This window comes from Lissotriton helveticus, chromosome 7, assembly GCF_964261635.1.
Source record: "Lissotriton helveticus chromosome 7, aLisHel1.1, whole genome shotgun sequence".
Lineage (NCBI taxonomy): Eukaryota > Metazoa > Chordata > Amphibia > Caudata > Salamandridae > Lissotriton > Lissotriton helveticus.
The window spans coordinates 1,311,821,411-1,311,845,616 of NC_136068.1; the positions used below are offsets into that span (position 1 = coordinate 1,311,821,411).

Here is a 24,206-nt window from a genome sequence, read left to right on the forward strand (position 1 = left end):
ATGACAGTGCATATCTACAGGCTAGCGATGATAATGCATATCTACAGGCTAGCGACGACAGCGCATATCTACAGGATAGCAATGACAGCGCATATCTACAGGCTAGCGATGACAGAGCATATCTACAGGCTAGCGATGACAGTGCATATCAACAGGCTAGTGAAGCCAATGCATATCTACAGGCTAGCGATGACAGTGCATATCTACAGGCTAGCGATGAGAGAGCATATCTACAGGCTAGCGATGACAGTGCATATCTACAGGCTAGCGATGACAGTGCATATCTACAGCCTTGCGATGACAATGCATATCTACAGGCTAGCGATGACAGTGCATATCTACAGGCTAGTGAAGCCAATGCATATCTACAGGCTAGTGATGACAGTGCATATCTACAGTCTAGCGATGACAGAGCATATCTACAGGCTAGCAATGACAGTGCATATCTACAGGCTAGCGATGATAATGCATATCTACAGGCTAGCGACGACAGCGCATATCTACAGGATAGCAATGACAGCGCATATCTACAGGCTAGCGATGACAGAGCATATCTACAGGCTAGCGATGACAGTGCATATCTACAGGCTAGTGAAGCCAATGCATATCTACAGGCTAGCGATGACAGAGCATATCTACAGGCTAGCGATGACAGTGCATATCTACAGGCTAGCAATGACAGTGCATATCTACAGGCTAGCGATGATAATGCATATCTACAGGCTAGCGATGACAGCGCATATCTACAGGATAGCAATGACAGCGCATATCTACAGGCTAGTGAAGCCAATGCATATCTACAGGCTAGCGATGACAGTGCATATCTACAGGCTTGTGAAGCCAATGCATATCTACAGGCTAGCGATGACAGAGCATATCTACAGGCTAGCGATGACAGCGCATATCTACAGGCTAGCGATGACAGTGCATATCTACAGGCTAGCGATGATAATGCATATCTACAGGCTAGCGATGACAGCGCATATCTACAGGATAGCAATGACAGCGCATATCTACAGGCTACTGAAGCCAATGCATATCTACAGGCTAGCGATGACAGTGCATATCTACAGGCGAAGCCAATGCATATCTACAGGCTTGCGATGACAGCGCATATCTACAGGATAGCAATGACAGCGCATATCTACAGGCTAGCGATGACAGAGCATATCTACAGGCTAGCGATGACAGTGCATATCTACAGGCTAGTGAAGCCAATGCATATCTACAGGCTAGCGATGACAGAGCATATCTACAGGCTAGCGATGACAGTGCATATCTACAGGCTAGCAATGACAGTGCATATCTACAGGCTAGCGATGATAATGCATATCTACAGGCTAGCGATGACAGCGCATATCTACAGGATAGCAATGACAGCGCATATCTACAGGCTAGTGAAGCCAATGCATATCTACAGGCTAGCGATGACAGTGCATATCTACAGGCTTGTGAAGCCAATGCATATCTACAGGCTAGCGATGACAGAGCATATCTACAGGCTAGCGATGACAGCGCATATCTACAGGCTAGCGATGACAGTGCATATCTACAGGCTAGCGATGATAATGCATATCTACAGGCTAGCGATGACAGCGCATATCTACAGGATAGCAATGACAGCGCATATCTACAGGCTACTGAAGCCAATGCATATCTACAGGCTAGCGATGACAGTGCATATCTACAGGCGAAGCCAATGCATATCTACAGGCTTGCGATGACAGTGCATATCTACAGGCTAGCGATGACAGTGCATATCTACAGGCTAGCGATGACGGTGCATATCTACAGGCTAGTGAAGCCAATGCATATCTACAGGCTAGCGATGACAGCGATGACAGTGCATATCTACAGGCTAGTGAAGCCAATGCATATCTACAGGCTAGCGATGACAGTGCATATCTACAGGCTAGCGATGACAGAGCATATCTACAGGCTAGCGATGACAGTGCATATCTACAGGCTAGCGATGACAGTGCATATCTACAGGCTAGCGATGATAATGCATATCTACAGGCTAGCGATGACAGCGCATATCTACAGGATAGCAATGACAGCGCATATCTACAGGCTAGTGAAGCCAATGCATATCTACAGGCTAGCGATGACAGTGCATATCTACAGGCTAGCGATGACAGTGCATATCTACAGGCTAGCGATGACATAGCATATCTACAGGCTAGCGATGACAGTGCATATCTACAGGCTAGCGATGACATAGCATATCTACAGGCTAGCGATGACAGTGCATATCTACAGGCTAGCGATGATAATGCATATCTACAGGCTAGCGACGACAGCGCATATCTACAGGATAGCAATGACAGCGCATATCTACAGGCTAGCGATGACAGTGCATATCTACAGGCTAGTGATGACGGTGCATATCTACAGGCTAGTGAAGCCAATGCATATCTACAGGCTAGCGATGACAGTGCATATCTACAGTCTAGCGATGACAGTGCATACACTCACAAGGAGACCACAGCCAGCTGAGGTGCAATCTTCTCCCACTCACAAGAACGACATCACAGGCAGCAGCAGTGCAAGCTTCTTAAAATCACAAGGAGACCACAGGCAGCAGAGGTGCAAGCTTCTCACACTCACAAGAAGGACATCACAGGCAAGTGGTACAATATTCGCACACTCACAAGGAGATCACTGGCAGTACACACCACATGAACACACTCCATAACACATAGCAACAATACATTGGCATTTACAATGCCATTAGCTCAAACTCAAATAAATCCGAGCCCGATTGCATTTCTAATGCTTGTTTGTTGATGTATCCAGATTCAAGGACAATCTCAGGGCCTGATGTATATCACCGCTAATAGGCGGTGCGTAAACCACTCTTCAGCTATACACTACAAAGTGAGTATCTATTCACTTGACCAGGTGGGACTCGATTGGGTCATCTTCAGGTGATATAGATAAGTACAGTATTACATAGATTCAAAGGAATGTATTTAGTAGACCTGTCCTTTTTGTAATCTTTTTGCAAGGTAATTATGCATTTATAAAGTGGTAGGCTGTCCAAAAGGCCATTCCAGGCTGCACATTTTCCCACCCACTGCCTCGCATGGGCCGGAACGTTCCCTTATATTGGATGGAGGGCAGTCCTGCACTTATCAACTGAGCTGAAATATCTCCACAGGCAGATTACCATCTCTGCCTGCTGCTTTGTAGTCTCTTTTAATTGTGCAGTTGCAGAGGACTGGTGTGCAGAGTTCATATATGTGTACTAGATTATTTGTGTGCGTTATTGTTGAGGTACAATTTGTAGAAAAGGCTTGAAGTTTGTGGCTTTCAGTTGTGATTAAATGGTGTCCATGGAAGGTCCAGAATGGCTGATGTACGTTGGTTTATATCACGTACAATGGGAGCTAAACTCCTCGCTGTTAATGCTCAGCATCGCTCATTACACACAGTGCTTCAACACCTCATCAGGGGTGGCAAGCGCTATATAAATGCAAACCTTTCCCTCTTCTATCCCTCCACTAACCTTCTCAACCCAAATAACAGACTAATATATCCACCACTCAAATTAATTTTATATTTCACATCACTAATTCACCATTAACCCTTTTTGGGTTCCGGAAAGCGCTATGACACTTCTCCAGGGGGAGTAAGAGCTATATAAATGGAAATACAATACAATACAATAAGCCGCACTGTATAAATCTACAAAGCAAAACAATGCGCCTGCCCGAGGCCACCCGGTGGCCATCAGGAGGGCGGGCCCTTAGTCACGGAGGGCTGCCCCCGCCCCTAGCTAGCTATGGTTGCCACCCCTCCTCAGGGCAGGCTTGCCCGGTGGAGGTGGGCGGACCTGTGACGCACGTCCGGGGCGGCAGGCAGGGAGAGGGTATATCTCTCCCACTGGCCATTGTGGTGGCCTCTTTGCCGCTCCGGACGTCGCGTTGAACACGTCTGTGCGCAGCGTACATGGGAATGAGCGCCTGTCACCCGCAGTGTACATGTACTTGAATGGATACCTGCTCTTGTCAATTGAGCATTTGTGGGACTCCATCTTACATTATCTCAAAACAAGATAGTGCTGCTACTGTCTATCGTTGATTTTCAGTCACTCTTCATGTATTTGGCGTCTTTTGGGTCTGTTCTAATCCAGCAGAACAGGTCCTCCATAGTTTTACACGGTTAAGTGCGCCCTGGGGTGCCCCGAGCCGCATCATGTGACTCTATTAAGGCTGTGTGAAAATTATATTTGCACCTTAATATCATACATATTACAGATTTCCTGCTGGGCGTACTTCTGGGCGCTCAATTGGGAGGGGTCCTCCCTTCTAGGTATTAACTGCTGTACTGTCATGGCAAGGTGACTGTACGGAAGAACATCTAGGATGTGCCAAAATTAGGTTAATTAGCTAATTCTAGGCTAGCCCTAAGCTAATAGGTTCTTATTAACCCCTAGTGCATATCAATATCCTGGTGCCTTAACAAAGAGGTGTAATTAGTCCTGTTAGGTGCAATCCTGGGACCTGCACTGTTTTGTGAGAAGAAAGGTCACGTGACAATAGTCTTTTCGCTTCCATATACTGCTATGTCTGGCTGTTCGCCCAAGGCTCTGGAATCTGAAGACAGCCCATCTGCTGCGCCAGTAGTTCGGGAGCACCTGCTGCCTCTCAGTACATTGTGGTGCCGACAGCCTGCAGTGTTACACTCATTCACGTCATGTGAAGCAATGTTGCACCACTGCCTGAGCCTGGACTGCCAATAATACCTATAGAAGAGGGCCCCCAGAAGACTCAATATAGAATTGCTCATGAAGTGAAATAACAGCTGTATGTAGATGCAGAATGTCTATCTGGTATTCCTGCCCCCTTTTGTTCTTTCTCACTATTAGGGTGGTGGCTTGCAAGATGGGCTCCTATCAGGAATTGGACTCACGGTTTCTCGCTCAGGGTTAGCATTGTTGGGCTCCCCTGGTTGCGTGGAAACAGCCTTGGTTGAACCTGAGTATCCTTTACATTCCTTTGTGCTCCTCCCAAGGTGAGAAGATGGCCTGAGGTTTTACATCGCCAATTTTGGGAGCATCTTGGTTCAGCTTATTAAATCCATTATGGCGGGGGTCGTAAGTCAACTTTATAGACAAGCTATTCATGAGGTAGCATGGTTGAGCAGCCTCCAGGTCTAGGGGGCATGTGATACCAGCTGTTTACCTTTGCAATCCTGTATATAAAATGTAAGTCCTCCTCGCAAGCTATACTAAATTATGCTTTGCGCACTGAAATATCCCTCTGTACTTTGCTTGAGTATAGTGCACAAGCGTTCACAAAGCACTGTCACAGTTGAATTGGAGAACTGCGCTTCGGCAGAAGTTATACATTACTGGGTGTAGTCTGCTGGTGCTTTGTGTGAGGGTGTGTGGTGGGGTCTCAGTGGTATGCGCTGGTTCGCGAGTGTTTAGATTAGGGAGCGCTATCAGCAGGGGAGGCCCCCCTCATCTCAGGGGCTCTTTCCATGGGTATGACCTCTCGAACATGGGATAGTCTACACTATTGCTGTAGAGAGTTTGTTCCCGGGGGTATATGCTCATAGTGTCAGAGGGGCTTTTGGTCAGCAGGCGTGTCATGATGCAGGTCGGGATCTTAAGGGGGCACTTGGTTTCAGTCCCTGCAATCCCTTTGGGGTGGTCGTAAGTCAACCTTACAGACAAGCTATCTTATAGGTAGCATGGCCTAAGCTGCTTCCAGACTAAAACCCGAGTGGACGGGTGATGCCTGCTGTTAATACCTTTCCAATCCTGTATTGACACAGGCAAGGACATCGTCCTAGTTATATAGTATGATATGTATTTATCCCTTATATGCCTCTGCGCTCTTTTAAGTTAGCAGCACAAGCGTTTTCGTAAGCACTCTGTCTCTAGGTTATGCGGAGAGTGGCGTTACAGCAGTAGTTGTAACTTAGCTGGGTGTAGCCTGCTGTCGCTGGTCGTGAAGGGTGTTTGAGTGTCAGGGCTGGTGCTTGCACGCCTAGTTTTGATACGAAGCGCCTTCAGCAGTAGGGGCCCCTCCTCATCACTTTGTCAGTTACCTGGTAGTATGGCCTCACGAACCGGGGATGGTTACACTAATGTTGTAAAGGAATATGACCCGGGGGTATCTGCAGATTAGTGGCAGAAGGGCCTGGGTTTCTTCAGGCATGTGTTGTTCATGTCAGGATCAGGTCACTGTGGGGCGCTAAGTTGTGCCAAGCAATTGTAAGGTCAAGTAAGAAAAACACAGCGCCATTTAAAAATTTACCCAACGGAGGGGTCTAGGTTTCTTCAAACATGAAATGTTTCAGGACAAAGTCAAAGGTTACTTCAAGGCGGATGGAGTTCATCTGACGCCTGTGGGCTTAGACCTATTCCTCCTCGATTTAAAAGAGGCTCTGCTGAGCAAAGGTTGCAGGTAAAAGTAGTAGCGTTGGTGGGGGGCCCGTGCGGCGGCGGGGACCATCGCACGGGCTGTGGCGGAGTTACAGGGCAATCCGGAAACAGAGAGGTGCAACACAGTACTTCAGCGGGCACATAGGGGTGCCAGAGCCTAACCTAGAACCTCATGGGAGGTCTAGGAATCCGAGTCGGCGCCCCAGTAGTCCTTCGGGCGGTTGTGGGCCTGTGCAACCGGGGGTTTGCCTAGATACGCCCCGCAAGGGGCGTGAGCAGTGTATTACCATAATGGTGCAGCAGCTGGGTGGTTCGCCACTGTGCTGATTGGCTCATCAGGCGGGCAGGTGGCGAGAATGCGGCCTGCCCTTGGATTGCCCGTAAGATAACCCAACGTGATTACATAATGTTGTATGTAACAATAAACCTGCAGCAATTTTTCCCAATCTTAACACTTGTGTCTGTGTGTTATTTGCGGGATGTTGGTTATGATGGGGCGGGGGGTTCCTGTGGCCCTGAAGTGACTATGCGCCTGCCCGAGGCCACCCGGTGGCCATCAGGAGGGCAGGCCCTTAGTCACGGAGGGCTGCCCCCGCCCCTAGCTAGCTATGGTTGCCACCCCTCCTCAGGGCAGGCTTGCCCGGTGGAGGTGGGCGGACCTGTGACGCACGTCCGGGGCGGCAGGCAGGGAGAGGGTATATCTCTCCCACTGGCCATTGTGGTGGCCTCTTTGCCGCTCCGGACGTCGCGTTGAACACGTCGGGACACTCTTTCCCTCCCTACCTCTAACCCTGAGTGTCAGCTATAGGGGGGCTCCTGAGGGAGTTTTAATGTGTTTCCTTTTCGTTGCAGGCGGAGTTACAGGGCAATCCGGAAACAGAGAGGTGCAACACAGTACTTCAGCGGGCACATAGGGGTGCCAGAACCTAACCTAGAACCTCATGGGAGGTCTAGGAATCCGAGTCGGCGCCCCAGTAGTCCTTCGGGCGGTTGTGGGCCTGTGCAACCGGGAGTTTGCCTAGATACGCCCCGCAAGGGGCGTGAGTAGTGTATTACCATAATGGTGCAGCAGCTGGGTGGTTCGCCACTGTGCTGATTGGCTCATCAGGCGGGCAGGTGGCGAGAATGCGGCCTGCCCTTGGATTGCCCGTAAGATAACCCAACGTGATTACATAATGTTGTATGTAATAATAAACCTGCAGCAATTTTTCCCAATCTTAACACTTGTGTCTGTGTGTTATTTGCGGGATGTTGGTTATGATGGGGCGGGGGGGGGGGGGTTCCTGTGGCCCTGAAGTGACTATGTCCGGATACTGAGGCTGAGTCGGCCTCACGTCAGATCCTGTCTCTGACAGCCATCCAGGGCGGGACAGAACTATTCGCTCTTCTGGCCTTGTAACCTGTTCCTATAAAGCCCTGCAGGTTTGGGTGAGAGTCAGTCACATGCCAGTGTGTTCTGAAGCCTGGCAGCCGGAGTCAAAGTAAGCACACATCAGAACGATGCCCCTGGAGGTCAGAGCTTGTGGAGGTCAGCAGCCCTGGTACAAGACAGTCGTTTGCCAGGGAGGCCCCTCAAACGGTCAGCGCCTCTAGGGCAGAGCCTGGCCCTTGTCTGGACGGTGTCTCAGAAGGCCCGCGAAGCAGGGGAGGGGGAGGGGGAGTTTGCCATAGCAGTGCCGCTGAAGGCCTTTCGGCGCTGGGACAGAGTCAGTAGCAATCCAGGCGTGTGCCTGTGAAAGTTGGTCACTCTCCACCGCGGAGGGCACTCTGTGCTGAATATTCGGGGACCCCTTCCATTGGGGATGCACCCCACTTTTCAGTCGAAAAGTGCACTTCCAGAAAATTGGACAACCAGGAAGCTGAGCTTGGCAAACCAAGTGAACCGCAGGTTCCGTCGTGAATTAGTGCGCACGCTTTCATTCAAGCATCGTCATTTTGAAAACAGTCCAGGGTGATGCTTCTGCTCACATGTCAATGATGCGCACTAAAAACTCCCCCAAAAGTCATAAGGCAGAGAGAGCCCTGAAGCTGCTGTGTATGAGAACAAACATAAGCTACCTGCGCATGCTACGAGCTCGAACCCGAACAGGTGTCGGTCTGTGGAGAATAAAACCCTAATCCCACATCCAATTGGGAGCTTTTAATGTAGCCTCAATGGGCCAGAGAGACGAGCTGCGGGTATTAATCGTGACAGGACACGTCCATGTGCGTGCGAACACGCTCAGCGCTGGTTCAGACCGGAAAGAATTAACACAGGCGAGGCCCCAGAGAAAGGGAACGCAGACTGAACAACACAGGATTTGTGCGGGGAGGCAGCTGGTCTTTCGAAAAATCACCTGATCTGACAATTGGTACGTCTGGAAGGCCGGCAGGGCTGGGGGAGATTAAATTACTTCAGATCTCACGTTGGGGTGATTAATGCCTCTGACATGCCGGTAGGGTTGAGGTAAAGTCACTCACACGTCAAGCTAGAGGAAACTGACTAAAAAAGCCTGTGACTCTGGCAGATATGTAGGGTTGGGGCAAAGTCAATCACGTCAAGCTAAAGGAAATCAGGAGCTGACTCAACTGACTCGTGGCTCTGAAACGCTGCAGAGAGGCAGTCGAGTGAGTCACGGGTCATGCTAGAGGGAGTGCGGGCGTGCACTCGCCAGGCTGGCGGTGTCTCTGAAAGGCAGGAGTAGGTGCAGCCACATGCCACGTTATGAGGAAAGCAAGGGTACTCCATGGACATTTGTCTCTAAAAGACCATTGGGGCTGGGGTAGACTCCGTCACCTGGCAGGCCTTGGTGACATCATGAGCTAATTCCACAGGCCAGTGTCCCAAAGGGCCAACACTAGTGTAGCTGAGGAAGGGCCAGTAACTGGTCGCCTAATGCCCTATAAATCCTCTTGGGCCCAAGCCGGGCGAAGCCCATGCCGAACGAGTACCTTAGAAAGATGTATAGCCCCAATGAACGCTATAAAGATGCCAATCTTTGTCAAAATTTCTAATTTTCCTGTAGGGTTGGGACAGAGCCATTGTAAGTAAAGTTTGAGTGTTCTGGACAGGCCTCTTGATCCTGGAATCCCCGCTTAAGGGAGGCGGATTCATGCACATGCCAAGCTATATTAAAATGATGTGTGGGCGAGCATCAGAAAGCTCTGCCAGGCTCACACCAGAAGCCTGGATCTGGGGAGAACCTTGAGCCTAAAATGAGCTGAGCAGGAGAGCAAGGTCAAAGAAAGGTGGTAAAAGCAGGCACTTTCTGCTGTGCAATTTCACTGTAAATCTACTGTTTTTATGTATGCATAACTGCTTACATGTTTACCTTGTTTTCCCTAAACTGTGCTAAGGTTACTAAAGGCAAAGACCCCACCTCCCAAAATAAAATAAAAAAAGACAAAAAAGCAAACCCCCGACCTAAGTGTTTAGAGACTGCTTAATCTATTTTCTGGGGTTTGCATTGTGTGAGAGTGTGTTTTCACTGGTTTGACATGGTAAGAGAAGCTTTTTTTAAGTGCGCAAAATGCATTATTTAGTGCCTTTACATTGGACTTACCTGTAGGTTTGAACAGGAGCTGCAAAGCGTGCATTGGGTCAGCCTGAATGCAAGGAGTCTGTGAGCTGAACAGCAGCTCACTCTAGCACACCAGGTAATGGTTAAGTGACTGGGCCAGAGTCACCGGAGCAGGCAGTCCTGCTGACCTCACACCTTGTGCAGAACACCACTCCATGTCGTACCCTCCAGCTTCTGTGAGCCCAGAGCAAGACCAAAGGAAAGGTGGCAAGAGAGGCCCTATCATCTGTCCAATCCCACTCTAAAGCTGGTCTTTTTGTGTACCTGTGACTTCTTACACTTCTTTCCTTGATTTCTCTAAACTGAAGTAAGGCCGCTAAAGGCCGCGCCCCCAACCCCAACTCCACGAAAAAATACAATCAAAAAAGGCTAAAAACAAACCTCAAACCTTGAGTGCATAGCAGCTACTTACTCGGTTTCATGACGTTTAAATTGTGTTTGAGCGTATGTTTATCACTAGTTTTGGCGTGGTGAGATGAGTTTTTTAAGCATTATTTAATGGCTTTAAATTTGGGCTTACTTGTAGGGTTGCACAAGAACTACAAAGTGAATATTCGGCCAGTTTGCCTCCGAGCAGATTGCAAGCTGAACAGTGGCTCTCATCGCCCCCCCCCCCCCCCCCCCCGCCCCCCCGCCCCCCTTTTGCACACCAGAAGTGATTGGGCCAGAGTCACCCGAACAGGCCAAACTAACTGGGTTCACATGCCACAGTCCACCCCAGAATCTGTGATCTGAGTCTGATATTTGATGTAATCGGGTGTTGCTCTGGTTAGCGCGGTAGGCCTAGTCGCTGGGCCCAGGAGTGCGAGAGGGTCGACTGCACCTCAATTATCGCTGTCTTTTGATGCCTACCAGGGTTTCAAGAGGAAGGGTACTTTGCCTCACTTGCATTAGGGCCTACGCCAGAATAGCCAAGATGCGGCGGTACTCGAATTAAGTATGAGTCAGAAAAGAGTATGGGACAGAAAGCATATGACAATCACCTCGCGGAACGATATCAGAGCGAAGGAGGCGGGGTGTTGCCTGCTCAAACCACTCCTTGCACTTTCTTAAACGGGACGAAGTGCCACAAGTACATTATTGACCTTTTGGGAAACACGACACGAGGTAGAACGAGCGTTGCCCACTGTGCGGCGGTGAAGCCCCACTCTGCCACAGACAGATGGGCACATCACTGCTCCTCGATCTCCTCCTTGTGCCACTGATCAGTGAAACCCGGAACCACCCTTACTATTAAAATCATTTTAGAGCACACACATTTACGCCTCCGGGTGTTACAGTTATCTCTGTGGTTGGCAGACTCCCGGGGCTGGTAAAAAGCTCACCTGCTTCTGGTGCGCGGAGGATGCCCAGGCGGCGCCGGCTCCAGGGGCAGGGTGCTGCTGCCCTGCGCTGCCCACCTCGTCGTCCTCGTCTCCCTCCTCCTCGACCCTCAGCACTTCATCTTTGGCCCCGATATCCTCCACTCGAACACCTCGGTGGGATGGAGTCGTCCCGTCTGCCCAGTGCTCGTCAACTCTCTTATCTTTCTCTGCCCTCCGTGCCTCCTCTGCCCTGCGTGCCTCGTCTGCCCTGCGTGCCTCCTCTCCTCTACGTAACTCTTCTACCCTCCGTGCCTCCTCTGCCTTACGTGTCTCCTCTGCCCTCCGCGCCTCCTCTGCCTTACGTGTCTCCTCTGCCCTCCGTGTCTCCTCTGCTTTCCGTGTCTCTTCTACCCTCCGTGCTTCCTCGGCCCTCCGTGCCTGCTCTGCCTTACGTGTCTCCTCTGCCTTACGTGTCTCCTCTGCCCTCCGTGCCTCCTCTGCTTTCCGTGCCTCCTCTGCTCTCCGTGCCTCTTCTACCCTCCGTGCCTCCTCAGCCTTACGTGCCTCCTCAGCCTTAAGTGCCTCCTCAGCCCTCTGGTCCTCTCTTGCCTTATGCTCCCCTTCCACACTCTGATGCGCCCCGTCTACGCTCTGCCCCCCTTCTGCCCTGTGATCTCCTTCTGCCCTCTTCACCTCTTCTACCCCTTCCCCATCCTCCTCTCCCTGCGCCTCTCCCGTGGCCGCTTCGTCGGTCTTCTTCTTCTCCTCCTCTTTGCCTGACCTCATTTTCACGAACACCGAGGCCAGGATGACGGCCAGCACGGTGAACAGGAAGGGCACGGCGAAGTAAAAGTCCGCCGCGGTCTCCATCTCTGCTCCGGTCCGAGCTGGGCTCCGCGAACACTTGTCTGCCTACAGCCTGCGGTGGCGCCTCAGCCTACGGACTCTAGGCGCTGGCGGCTGCGGGCGTGCGAGCCTCTGACGTGTTTTTGCTGCCTGCGAGTGCGTGCTTGCAGCTTCTGGAGTCAAGCCTGTGAGCGCCCGGCCTTGATTTTTGCTTGTAAATAAATGGCAGGCTCGACGTTGCCCCTGTGAGTACCAGCAGGCTCTGTCGGCTCCCAGTGAGCACAGACTCTGTCGCTCCCCAGACCCTGTCTCCGGCCTTTGTTCGCACTGGCTGCAGAGTGCGCGCAGCACCGAGAGACTCTTTTAGATCAGCTGCAGGATGCGTCTGGAACGGCAGCATCTGCTGAGCACAAATCCCCTGCCTGCCCCGTCTGCTCGAGAGGGAGTGCCTGCGGAGCATCACGTCATTTCCCAGCGATCCTCCCTTCCAGCAAGCAGAGAGGGCTCCCCTCCTCCCAACCAGCTGGCACACGAGAGCAGGCCACCACGCCCCGGCAAACTTTGGGTGTGGGCTGCTACCGTAGAGCCTGCTTGGTTAAGTAGAATAATGACTGGCTCTGCCCTTGCAGTGTTTCTATTTCTAGAGTGCAGCGGCTCCTTTCTGTATGCACCAGGCTGCTAAGAAAGCAGGCCTTGTTTTGCAGCTCTTCACGTAAGTTGCCATATCAGAGCCAAAGTTATTTCAAGGCAACTTTGTGTTAAATGAATATCTCTAACAAATGGCACTGCACAGATTTTGTTGGGAGAATTTTGCTGCAGTTTTATTAAACACTGGGTTGGGTTAACTTGCCAGTGATCCCAGGTAGTCAGCGACTAGATGACCTAAGCTGCCTGCCCACCTGAGTTAATACCATCCACCACAAGCTTTTGTTGAGCCTCTGAAGTTGCCTTTTCAGATTAGGACCCTATTTTCCAGAAAAATGAAGGAAGAGGGAGGGATACCAGACACTCTCTGAGTTTGCTCAGAATTTGATCTATCCTTCAGGAGTAGGTTACATCCAGATGCCCTGCTGTAAAGACTCCCATGGTTCTACTTTATAGCCCCCCCCTTTTTTTTTTGGGCTGCACCAGTTGTTTTAGAATCACCTGGCATCTCCGCTGTAAAAGCACAAAGAGGGTGTCATTTAGACACAGAACTGCAGCCCCCTGCCCAGTCGGCCCACAGAAGTGACTGATAGCGGAACATTTCTTTTCAGCCCTATGTTCTCTGAACCGGCTTCCAGTGGCTAAGAGGTGCACTCTGAGACCTATCTGCACCACTTATAAGGCTCTCTTATAAGGCTCACCTGAAATCACCCGACATCGGCTGGCATCTTCTCCTCGCCATTCAGTACTTACAATGTGAGGCAGTCCTCCCTCACAACAGGTCTATTAAAAACGCTAGTGTTTTCTTTATTTCCATTATAAAAGTCCCTTAAGGGGAAAAGATATCGTCTGGTGTAGTTTAATTCCCAGTTTCCTCAAGTTCCTAAAGTCAATTCTATTTTGTCATCCATGGCTCCTTCTTCTTCTTTATCTTCGAAGGAGGCTTCCCTTGCTGACCCGGTTGAGCGGAAGGTGGAGTCTGCCCAAAGTGTTTTTATGCTGCTTCTCATTTTGTGGTTCGGGCTAGCACTAACTCTGCCTTTGCCTCGCAGGTCCTTATCAAGGATTTCGAGAAGTTGTTTCACTGTCTTCAGGATCAGGGGTGTCCCACCACTATCTTGGCACAGATGGAGGCCTTGGCTCAGTTTATGTCTGATGTGAGTTTTGATTTTTCCTCGGGTGCCGGGTCAGCGGTAGCTGGTCGGAGGTCTCTTTGGACAAAGCCTTGGCGTCTTGACGCTGCTCAGAAGGCCTTGATTTGTAAACTGCTTTGTAATGGTCTCTGGCGTTTTGGGGACCATTTAAACATGATGATGCAGCAGTCTGCAGAGGAGAAGGAATTGTTGAAGCTTTTTCAGAATGTGCAGAAGAAGAAATCCTTTTTCCAATAAGCAAGGGTTTCAGGGTGCTCCGTCTTCTTCTCAGCCCTTTCGTGGATGGGCCTGTGGTCGGGGGGCTGCGTTACATTATAAATCCCAGCCTCAGCAGCAGCCCCAGGGTGTTGGGCAAAAGTGACTATGCCAAGGTGGGGGCTCGGCTCCATTTGTTCCTGTATCATTGGTCAAGTCTGATTTCCGACCAGTGGGTCCTGTCGGTCATTGATCAGGGTTACCAAATTCCATTCCAGGGCCCTTCCCCTTTGGACTTTTTTCGGGTTACTCTGTTGTCAAGAGACCTCGTGAAAAGATCTGCTATGTTGTCAGGTGTGGACCTGTTGCTGGCAAAGGGCACTGTTCTCCGGGTTCCGAAGGCAGAACGGGGCCCGGGGTTCTATTCCACTCTCTTCCTGATCCCAAAACTTGATGGTTCATTCCGCTCGAGTCTGAATCTCAAGGCATTGAACAAATTGGTGCGGCTGAATCATTTTCAGATAGTCACCTAACAGTCCGTCATTCCCCTCGTCCAAAAGGGCAATATTTTGGCTTCTCTAGACTTAGAAGACGCTTATTTTCACATTCCTGTCCATCCGGGAAGCCAGCGGTTCCTGAGGTTTGCAGTGAACGGGGTCCATTACCAGTTTCTGGTATTCCCTTTCAGCCTCTCTACTGCTCCCAGGACTGCTACCAAGGTATTGGCTCCTGCTGTGTGGGGTTTGCAGCTTCAGGGTTTCTCTGTGTTTCCCTATATTGATGATTGTTTGATCTATGCTTCCTACCTTCCTAAAGCTCTTCTGGCAGTGGAGGCGACAATGGCCATATTCCAGGGTCTGGGGTTCAAGCTGAATCTGGTGAAATCTCTTCTGGTCCCTGTTCAGAGACTTCAGTTTATCGGGGGACTTTTCGACACCTTGTCGGGGCCGTTTTTCTCCCTCCTGCTCGGATCTCTACCCTACAGCTTCTTCTAAGGGGCCTGCTGAGTTGCCCATCTGCCTGACTCGGGTTTGGTTGCGGGTCCAGGGGTTGATGCCTGCAACCACGGCTTTGGTTCCTTGGGCTCGCCTTCACCTCAAACCCTTGGTAATTCATCTGTTGTCTCAGTGGGACCCCTCTCGTGCAGGTTACAATACTCTGGTTCCTCTCTCCCCTGTTCTGGTTCAGGATTTGGACTGGTGGCTTTGCACTCTCTATCTGGAGAAAGGGGTGCAGTTTCACCTTCCTCCTCCCCTCTTGTTGATGATGGACACCAGTCTTTCGGGCTGAGGGGCCTCGTTGGGATCCTTGGAGGCCAAGGGTCAGTGGTCTCGGGAGGACAGCGCCCGTTCCTTGAATTGGCAGGAGTTGGCAGCCTTTTGGCAGGCTATGCTGTTGTTTTAGGCCTCGTTCCAAAAGGCGAGTCTGTTGGTTCATTCCGACAATCAGGTGGCTCGCTGTTACTTGAACCGCCAGGGGGTACCCAGTGCGCGTCTCTGAATTTGCTGGCTTCCATGATTTGTGCCTGGGTGGAGTCACGCCTGTTGGCATTGAGGGCTGTTTACATTCAGTGTCACCTGAACTTTCATGCAGCCAGCTTGAGCCACAACCTTCCGTCCTCAGTTTAGTTCCATCTGTCTGTTCCTCTGTTCCGGTACCTTTGTCTTTGGTTTGGGACTCCCTGGATCGATCTTTTTGTTTCCCCTCACAACTCTCTTCTCCCTCGGTTCTGTACCAAGGTGGTTTGTCTTCAGGCTTGGGCAGGTGGATGCCCTCTTGATTCCTTGGCCATCAGGCCTTCTGTATGCCTTTGCCTCCAATTCCCCTCCTCCTGAGGGTGCTGCAGAAAATTCGGAAGAGAGGTGTCTGTGCTCTTGATCACTTCTTTTTGGCAACCCCGCATTTGGTTTCCGCTGCTGATGCAGCTGGCCGGGTGCCAGGTTTGTCCGGCTTCTCGTAATTCCATCTCCACTTCAGTTTCCTCTCCTGTCTTTGCCTCGTCTTCGTCGATTAAATCTGGCGGCCTGGCTCTTGAACGTTTGACGTTGGAGTCCTGTGATATCCAGCAGTCACCTAGGCCTTCTACCCTTAACAGCTATGGTAAACATTGGGGTTCTTTTGTCTCTTGGTGCTCATCTCATGGTGTGGATCCCATGGTTGGGGATCTAGCCTCTATTCTTGATTTTCTTCGAGATGGGTTTTTGAAAGACCTTTCCCCTTCTACTCAGCCGCGGTGCGTCCATTGGGGCGTAGGGGCGTAGCCCCACTAAGCCTGTGGACGCAACGTGGCAACTTGCAAGCAACAGCAGCTAATATTATTAACATTCAGCGTGACAGCTGATATTGTATTATGTGTGTGTGGCATTCGTCCGGAGTGCGCAGGGGGTGAGGGCGTGGCTGCTGGTCTGCTGAGTGACAGGCAGTCTGCAGCAGGCCAGCAGCACTCCACTGCGCATGAGGTTTTCTGGGCTGTGACTTGCCCGAGTATGCTCCGAAGCGCGTCAGTTCAGCCTAGAGACAGAGAGAGGGTCCAAAGAGGCCGGGGGTGCTCCTTCAGCCGGGACCGGGTTTTAGGAAGGCCGCCAGGGCGAGGACTCAGTTTGCCCCCCTAGCCAATCCTGGTGCTGTATGCAGCACCAGGATTAGCTGGTCCACAGCGCAACATCCATTATTGGATGCCACGCGTGGGTGGGGGCAGAGTCCAGACAGTGCTCAGCACAGCATATTATCATGGCCAATCACTGTGTGACTTCAGCATGAAGCCATACAGCGATTGGCCATTTGATTCGGGACACGCGCGCGCAGTGTTCTTTCTGTTTCTATTCACAGAACTTCTGTCGTCGTCGTCGAGTCGAGTGAGCCAGCAGCCTGAGCCCAGCAGCCACCCAGCAAACGTCCGACGGTCCACACATGAGTAAAGTGAGTCGACCACACATTTAATTTAACACATGACTGTATGAGACTTTGTGAGACACAGTAGCCTAGGTGGGTGCGCGTGGTGCCGTGCTGCATTCATATAATGTTTTAATTAATTTCTGCAGGCCTGCGGCGGATTTTTGTATTGCTGCCTGTCGTCGCAACCTTAGCGGAGCCTCTGTTTCCTTATTCTCTAATCTCTAGGTCCCGTCCTCACCATCTCCTGTTCCACTAAAGTGAACTGTAGACACCGGTCAGTGCCTCGAGTCCTGGTCTGGGCCTTCCCCAGCAGTCCAGCACTTGAACCCTGGCCGAACCAATGCAAATCAATTCTGCCCTGCACTGCAGCAACCTCGACATTCTTTCTAATACAGGATACAACACTCAGCTTTGCAATTGCACACCGCTCCTTCCTGGCACTCTGTAGTTCAGGCACTGGGGTTCACGACCATATCTGCTGATGCACCTTGATTCAGACAACAAGCCATGGTTTGGTTGCCCAGTTCATTGTAATTCAGAGCCGAGACTCACAAAAAAATGACATTGCAAAGGAACCTTGAGGCGGAGGGTATCTGGGGACGAACACCAGCCACCCGGCACCATCCCCCCTCCCCCCACACACATTCATTGGCATCCCGTGTGCACCAGGCATGGGGTTTTACTTGCATCTTGATGAGGTGTCAATCAATAACTGGACGGACGGAACAGAATATGCCTGTGAACCCGTTCACACTGCCCGTTCCGGATGGGTCCCCAGCAATACTTGTTCTTTCAGCATTATTTAGGAGAACGGCTGAGGGGCCGAGGGAAGGGAGGGGGTGGGGGTGTATGGGGGCAGCTATAACAGAAAACGTAATAAAACCGGAAAGGTTCCCTGACCCATCCTACCTTACAAAGGAGCAAGCATCACTGCCCCTGCCAGGCAGCACGATACCCTTCCCACTGTAGCATAATTAGAGCCCCCAATTTTCTTATAAAACGCACATTTCCCACAATTTCGTGGCGGATAATCCTGATTTTATTAAAGGCATGAAATATTATCCCTCCACTGTGTAGTTTAGAGGCCGACAAGGCTTTATTTGTGTGGATCTTCGGTTCCTTCTCTTTATTTCTGAGGCGTTTGGGACTTCATGAAAAGACTTGCTCTTAATGGCTTTGAATGTTCTTGTCCTTTTAATATTCTTCCCGGAATTTCAGCAGGTGAAGGTGACATGAGGATCTGTTAGCTGCAGGAGACACTCATAGGTCAGGGAGGTCCTCCGAACATATGCTACAATTGCTTTTTCATTCGTATTCATTCTATGGAAATTCAGCTCTTGTGCAGTTGGAAAACGAACCTGTGCACCTCAAAGTGGTTTGATTTATTGTGCCGTTATCCAAGCTGTACGGTTTTCAACGTGTTTTAAAGTACTTGGTTTGAGGCATGTGGTCTGACTGCATCAAACGTTATTTGGTGCATTATACTTTTGTAGGTTTACTTACATACTAACAAGAAAGATCCAATCTCGTGTATGTGAGCTCACACACACATCTCACGTCCGTTTTCAGATGGAGACAGATTTACTATGGGCCCAATAAGTGCGGGTCAATGGGGAACTGCTTATAGCCGCCAAGATGACTGTCCACACTGCCATAATCATGTGATGGGAAAGTATGCCAATTTCACTGGACAGAAACACTTTGGTACACGGTTGAGCTTCATCACTTTCCCTGTAAGTTCTCCTTTTTGACTGTGTCCTAATACACGCAGTGGCCACACGAGTGCCAGCTCTAACTGCTCTAGTGCATAGCCCTACACTTCTGCTGGATTGGAGGGCATCAACTCTACTCATAGTGCTCCCAACTTGTCATTGCAGGGAGCAAAATCCCTTGACTTATCATTGGAGGGACGTCTACTGACCTACTGTGTCAAAACCATGCAGTTCCTCTAAACAACTCACGCCCCCAACATTTCAGTATGAGCTCAGTCCCGTAATCTATGCATATTATCACAGCTTGTCGATGCATGTCTGTGACATTGTAGCTATGCCTTTAAAAGGAGCTATGTTCTCTTGTCATGTATAGCTAAAAATGCTCACCCATTCCTGTCAAGGAAGCCAATTTGACTTGGAGACAGGAGCACTTAAAAATGCTCTCTACTGGGAGTGATCAGGGTGTTTGAAATTCTAGAATTGTCAGTTTCCAGTGGGAGCAGGGCCACAACAGTATATTACCATAACATCGAGTATTTGAACAGCTAAACCCTGATGACAGCATGGACCCAATGAATGTCTTTTCTGTTAGGGCTATGTATGTGGTCACTCTCCAGTCCCTCAAGCAGTGTCTGTTTCAGTGCCTCCAGCAACCACTATGGCACAGTATTGGACAAGGATGTAATGGTATTCCATGTGCCATCTGCACCTGAGAGTCCGTATCCCAGTCAGCAAGGTATTAGAGCTGAGATTTCCATGAAAGTCTTATAGTCTGAATTCAGCACCTGAGCATAATAGGACGGAATGTATGAAGCTCTGTGGTTATACTGAATAAGCAGCTACCTATGTTATGCCATTTATTAATGTAATAACTGCACTTTCACAATTGCTTTATTAACCTTCCTGCTTTCTCAAATTTGCTTGAAAATGCACGATTTTTCTTCTTTTTTTTCAAAATTTTCTTGGGGGGGGGAAGCCCCCCAAACCCCCATTTTGGGGTTCGGGCTCGCTCGCTACTTTCACTCGCTACTGTGCAGGATGCCAATCACTTTGCGCCCCCCCACTTTCAAATGTCACCCACCGCCCCTGCTTCTACTTTGTCTGTTCAGTGGGCTGCGGTTCAGGCATGTATGGGTCCGGGGGCCTCATTGGATGGTATTGCTCCTTTGGTGAGTCAGCTTCTGCAGAGTTTTCGGCTTTGTTGTCTGATTGCTCCTTTGATTGGGCCTTCTTGGGATTTGCCGATTGTTCTGAGGGGTCTACAGTTGCCCCATTTAGAGCCCTTGTTGGAGGCTGATTTGTTGTGATTGTCTGCTAAAGTAGCATTTATGTTGGTCAAAACCTCCGCTAGGCGGTTGGGTGAGTTGGGTGCTTTGCTTGTGTCCTTTCCTTATTTGTAGTTCTTGCAAGACAGGGTGGTTTTGCGGCTTGACCAGGCTTTTCTCCCTAAGGTTTCCTCCAAATTCCATTTACAGCAGGAGGTGGCTCTTCCTGATTTGCCTAGGGATGGGGATATGCTTGTTTCTTTGTCGTTGGCTGTTCCCAGAGCCCTGCAGGTTTACCTCCAACGTACCCTGGGGTTTTGTCTTTCTCCAGCCCTGTTTGTCTCCGGTGGGGGTGTGGCCAAGGGGAAGAAGGCATCTACGTCCACCATCAGTCGGTGGGTGTGTTTGGAGGTCTGCCAATGCTATAAGTCTGTGGGTCTGCATCCTCCGGCTCAGGTTCATGGACGCTCAAAACGTTCTGTGTCCGCTTCTTGGTCTGAGGTGGCGGAGGTTTCTATCCAGGAGATTTGTAGGGTGGCTAACTGGAAGTCTCATCATATGTTTGTCCTGCATTACCGCCTTGATGTTTTGCATGCCTTTGTGGACATTTTTGCTGTTGGCTTCTCGAACTCAGCTGTGTCTTAAACATGTGTTTAATCAAATGTTTTGTACTTTTGCATGGAACCCTAGTGTGCTGTTTTTCTCTTCATATTGTTTCTGCTTGGGAGGTCCTCACATTGTAAGGACTGGCCAAGGAGGACATATGAGGGGGTAATGTTTTGTTACTTACTGGTAATCTTTATTACCCCAATTGAGTTCGCCCTTGTCCCAGCCCTGTTCCCTCCCTCCCACTGTGTTTGTGTCTGGACTTGTTGATACCAGGCATGGCGGTGGGTGGGGGGGATTATATAATGGAAATAAAGAAAACACTAGTGTTTTGAATAGGCCTGTCATGAGGCAGCACTGCCTCACATTGTAAGGACTGGGATTATGAGGACCTTAATCGGGGTAATGCAGATGACGGGGAAGTAACAAAACATTCTAGGAAAAACAGAAACTTAAGCAGCAAAGAAATGCAGTCTCCAGAAATATTTAGATTCAAGAAACAAAAAATCCTTAACCAGTCTTTTTCGGAATCTGCACCAAACATTTGGCACACTATCCTACCAGCACTACGAACCACACCCATACAAAGTCCTTAAGAAGGGGATGAAATAGCTTCTAATGGCTATCCCATTCAACAACAAAGAGAGCCTCTTCCCTACAGAAAATATGAAATAATGCATCTGCTGAAGCAGCTGTTGGTTTTGGTGTTGTCAGCATTGTTGGCCCGTCATAGTGTGCATACTTTGAGATTGGCAGCTGCATTGCAGTGCAATATGCCTGATGTGTTTTTATTAGTCACCTTTTCCCCTCATCTTGAAGCATGTGATGGGTGGCAATTCCAAGGGAAAATTCAAGCACACGGATGTAAAACAGTTCATACACCAGTGAAAGAGTCTCAATTGAGAAGCTCACAGCTTGCGAAATGACACTTTAGAAACAAGAAACTTATATGCTAAGTGTTCAAGAGATCCAGCAACTTCTGCAAGTGTTATGAGAATCCAGAGGCTCCATTGGACATGTAGTTCTTCTTGTCTTCACTTGTGTTGTGTAGAGCATCCATCGGAAATGTGTGCCTTTTTCTAGACAGCACCCTTATCCTGCACACCTGGCCAACCTCTTCTGTTCCTGAAGATGCATATGTTCAAGAACATTGGAGTAATGTGTCTCTGCATGGGAGCAGTACAAAAAGGTTAGCACATCATGTGGAGCCTGACAGCTGTGCACTTAAAGTTAAAGAAAATAGTATTGCCAGACGTGTTGTCAGGATTGCAAGGAATGATGGACACTGATGTCAACGCCAAACCATCCTCTGCAGTCTCAGTGATGCTAGAGAGACACAGTTACCACCAAAGACTTCAAGGGAAAAAAAGGCACTGGAGAGAAAGAGAGAATTCCTGGCATCGACTCGTCCTCTCAGATGCTGAGGGTTGGTTGCGTAAGGACCTGCCTGATAAGGAAGGGGTAAAATAACAAAATAGGGGAGAGATGCAATGTCTAGTGTGAACTCAATAGAGACAGCAGGGAACCATGGCAGACGCACAGGTATCAATCAAAGTTTCAGTGTCTGACTCACAATTAGATATGTCTGCCCTTACTAATAAACAAGGAGGAGTTTCTTTCAATATGCCATGCTCTTGATAGGTTTTGCATTTCCCGCCCCTCAATTCACTCAACATGATGACGTATACGTTAGCATAGTGTGTCTAACCGAATGATGTGTTGCATATGTATTTAGGACTAATTGGTTATTTTCGTGTTCCAGTTAGCAATTTCTTAGCTTAGCTTCTGTGTCGCCATCTTGGGAACATGTCTCCGCGACCAGACTGCAATGCCCCCTCCCTTATGAGCAGAAAATCCCTGGTCTCAGTGTTTCTCGCCTTGAGTTAGTATTTGCAGAAAACTAACAACGAAATGTGTTTCTTTGCTATCAGTAATGTTCCCATGCCCGGGAGGAGAGGAGTCTCGGCTCCGTGGCCTTGGGGGTGATAACAGAGCCATCCTCCCGCAGGTGCAGCGGCTTCATGTGTGCGTCCATTGTTCACCATTTCTCCAGTCCTGTACTTTTCCATTAGGGGCGTGACTAATGTTGCTGTAACGTGTTATAATGTATTGTCGTTTTGAGAACTGGCAGTCCTCTCGGTGCACTTCTTGGAGTGCAGTCCTGTCGGGGCCTCTCTATAGAGAAACTAATGGCCTAATAAATGTTTTCTAATTCTTCTCCACTGTCTGGCTGGCTTATTTTATGGGAATGATATCTGAGTGAGGTAAGTTTGCTCAGGTGGTTTTGAGCCACGCTTATCACTCTTGTCCTACTTAGGCGTGTGGTTGAATGTTCACGAACCCTCCAAACCAGCAGTGGTGCATGTTGTACTTCCCTAGGGCGATATAACTGAGACCTTCAAGCCCCCTTAATTCTACTAAGTGTCACAACTTACTTGACAACTGTACATTGCCTCTACCTTCAGTGTCATCTGCCCACTTATTTCTAATGAGACCAATCCCAACCCAAGAGACAGCAAAACTCCTGGAATGATGAAACTACAAGGCCCACCCACCCTACCTGGGCACCATAAGTGTGCTGGCATTCCCAACATCGTACTATTTTTCCTGTCGCCAACTGAGATGAGGGCTTTAGGGAATACATTGGCGTGGCATAGAAGCAGCAGCTTCAGGATTATTCAGAAATTATCCTTTTCAGGTGAGACAAAGGCATGATTAAGAAAAATTGAGGCGCGTGGCAGTACCTTGATTTGATCCTCTTCTCAGGAGGTTGGTGCACCTGTCTCTCTGTAAAGTAGAGGATTTCAATGAAAATATTCAATTGAAGAAAGAGGCTTGACTCTGTAGTAATCCAAACAGAGGAATTTATTATCTAAATCCAAATTCCAGCATATCACGGGTGTGCTGCTGTTCTCCTGAAGACTCAACTGCTATCTGACTAAACGTCTGCACTTGAGCCAACAGGAGAAATGCACACCACGAGAGATGCATCTTCAAACATAAACATGTTTGAAGATACACTCTCTACAACAATACTTTCACGAGGAACCTTGGTTCGAGACCAGGTTCTAAATGGCGTATTAATAGAAATAGAAATAGTGCTACAATGACTCACATGTAAACTAAGCACACTACATCATCTCTCTTCCTATAAAAGAAATGAAAACATTAAAAATTAACAACTTTTTCTAGACAAATAGTAATCTTTGAATCTCACAGGAATAGAACAGTTGCGAGAAGACTTGTGTGACTCACAAATTGAAGTTGAAGCAGAAACTGATGGATGACTCACAGGTGACTCTTGTGAAGAAGTAGATGTTGACAAAGTAGAAGATGAAACAGGATTGTGAGCATCGTCAGACGTAGAACCTAAAGGAAAGTGTGAGCAATCATGGTCACATGAAGTTGACTTTAGCATAAGCATTCTTTTTGCTTGTTCATCTGAAATTTGAACAACTGCTCTTTTACTCCACCACCCTTTTCTTTCAAGAAAAAGTGAACCTTTAGAAGTTTTAACGACTTGAATTGGTGGTGAAAATTTTGAAAGAATTTTTTTAACCTTATTTGGATTTTTGAGTAAAACCCAATCACCAATTTGAAAGTCCTTAGTGAGCAGAGTAGAAG

The 24,206-nt window shown here is 49.1% G+C and overlaps 1 protein-coding gene across 3 annotated transcripts in view; it reads right to left on the reverse strand.

Moving 5' to 3' along the window:
• The window catches only part of MXRA7 (matrix remodeling associated 7), a 303,391-nt gene extending 290,843 nt beyond the window's left edge, over window positions 1–12,548 (reverse strand). For all 3 annotated transcript variants that reach the window (XM_078654608.1, XM_078654609.1, XM_078654610.1), the window contains exon 1: window positions 11,286–12,548. In XM_078654608.1, coding sequence (XP_078510734.1) covers window positions 11,286–12,134 — 849 coding nt within the window. In that variant the 5' untranslated portion in view covers window positions 12,135–12,548. The remainder of the gene's footprint in view (window positions 1–11,285) is intronic.
• Window positions 12,549–24,206: the final 11,658 nt, after the last annotated feature.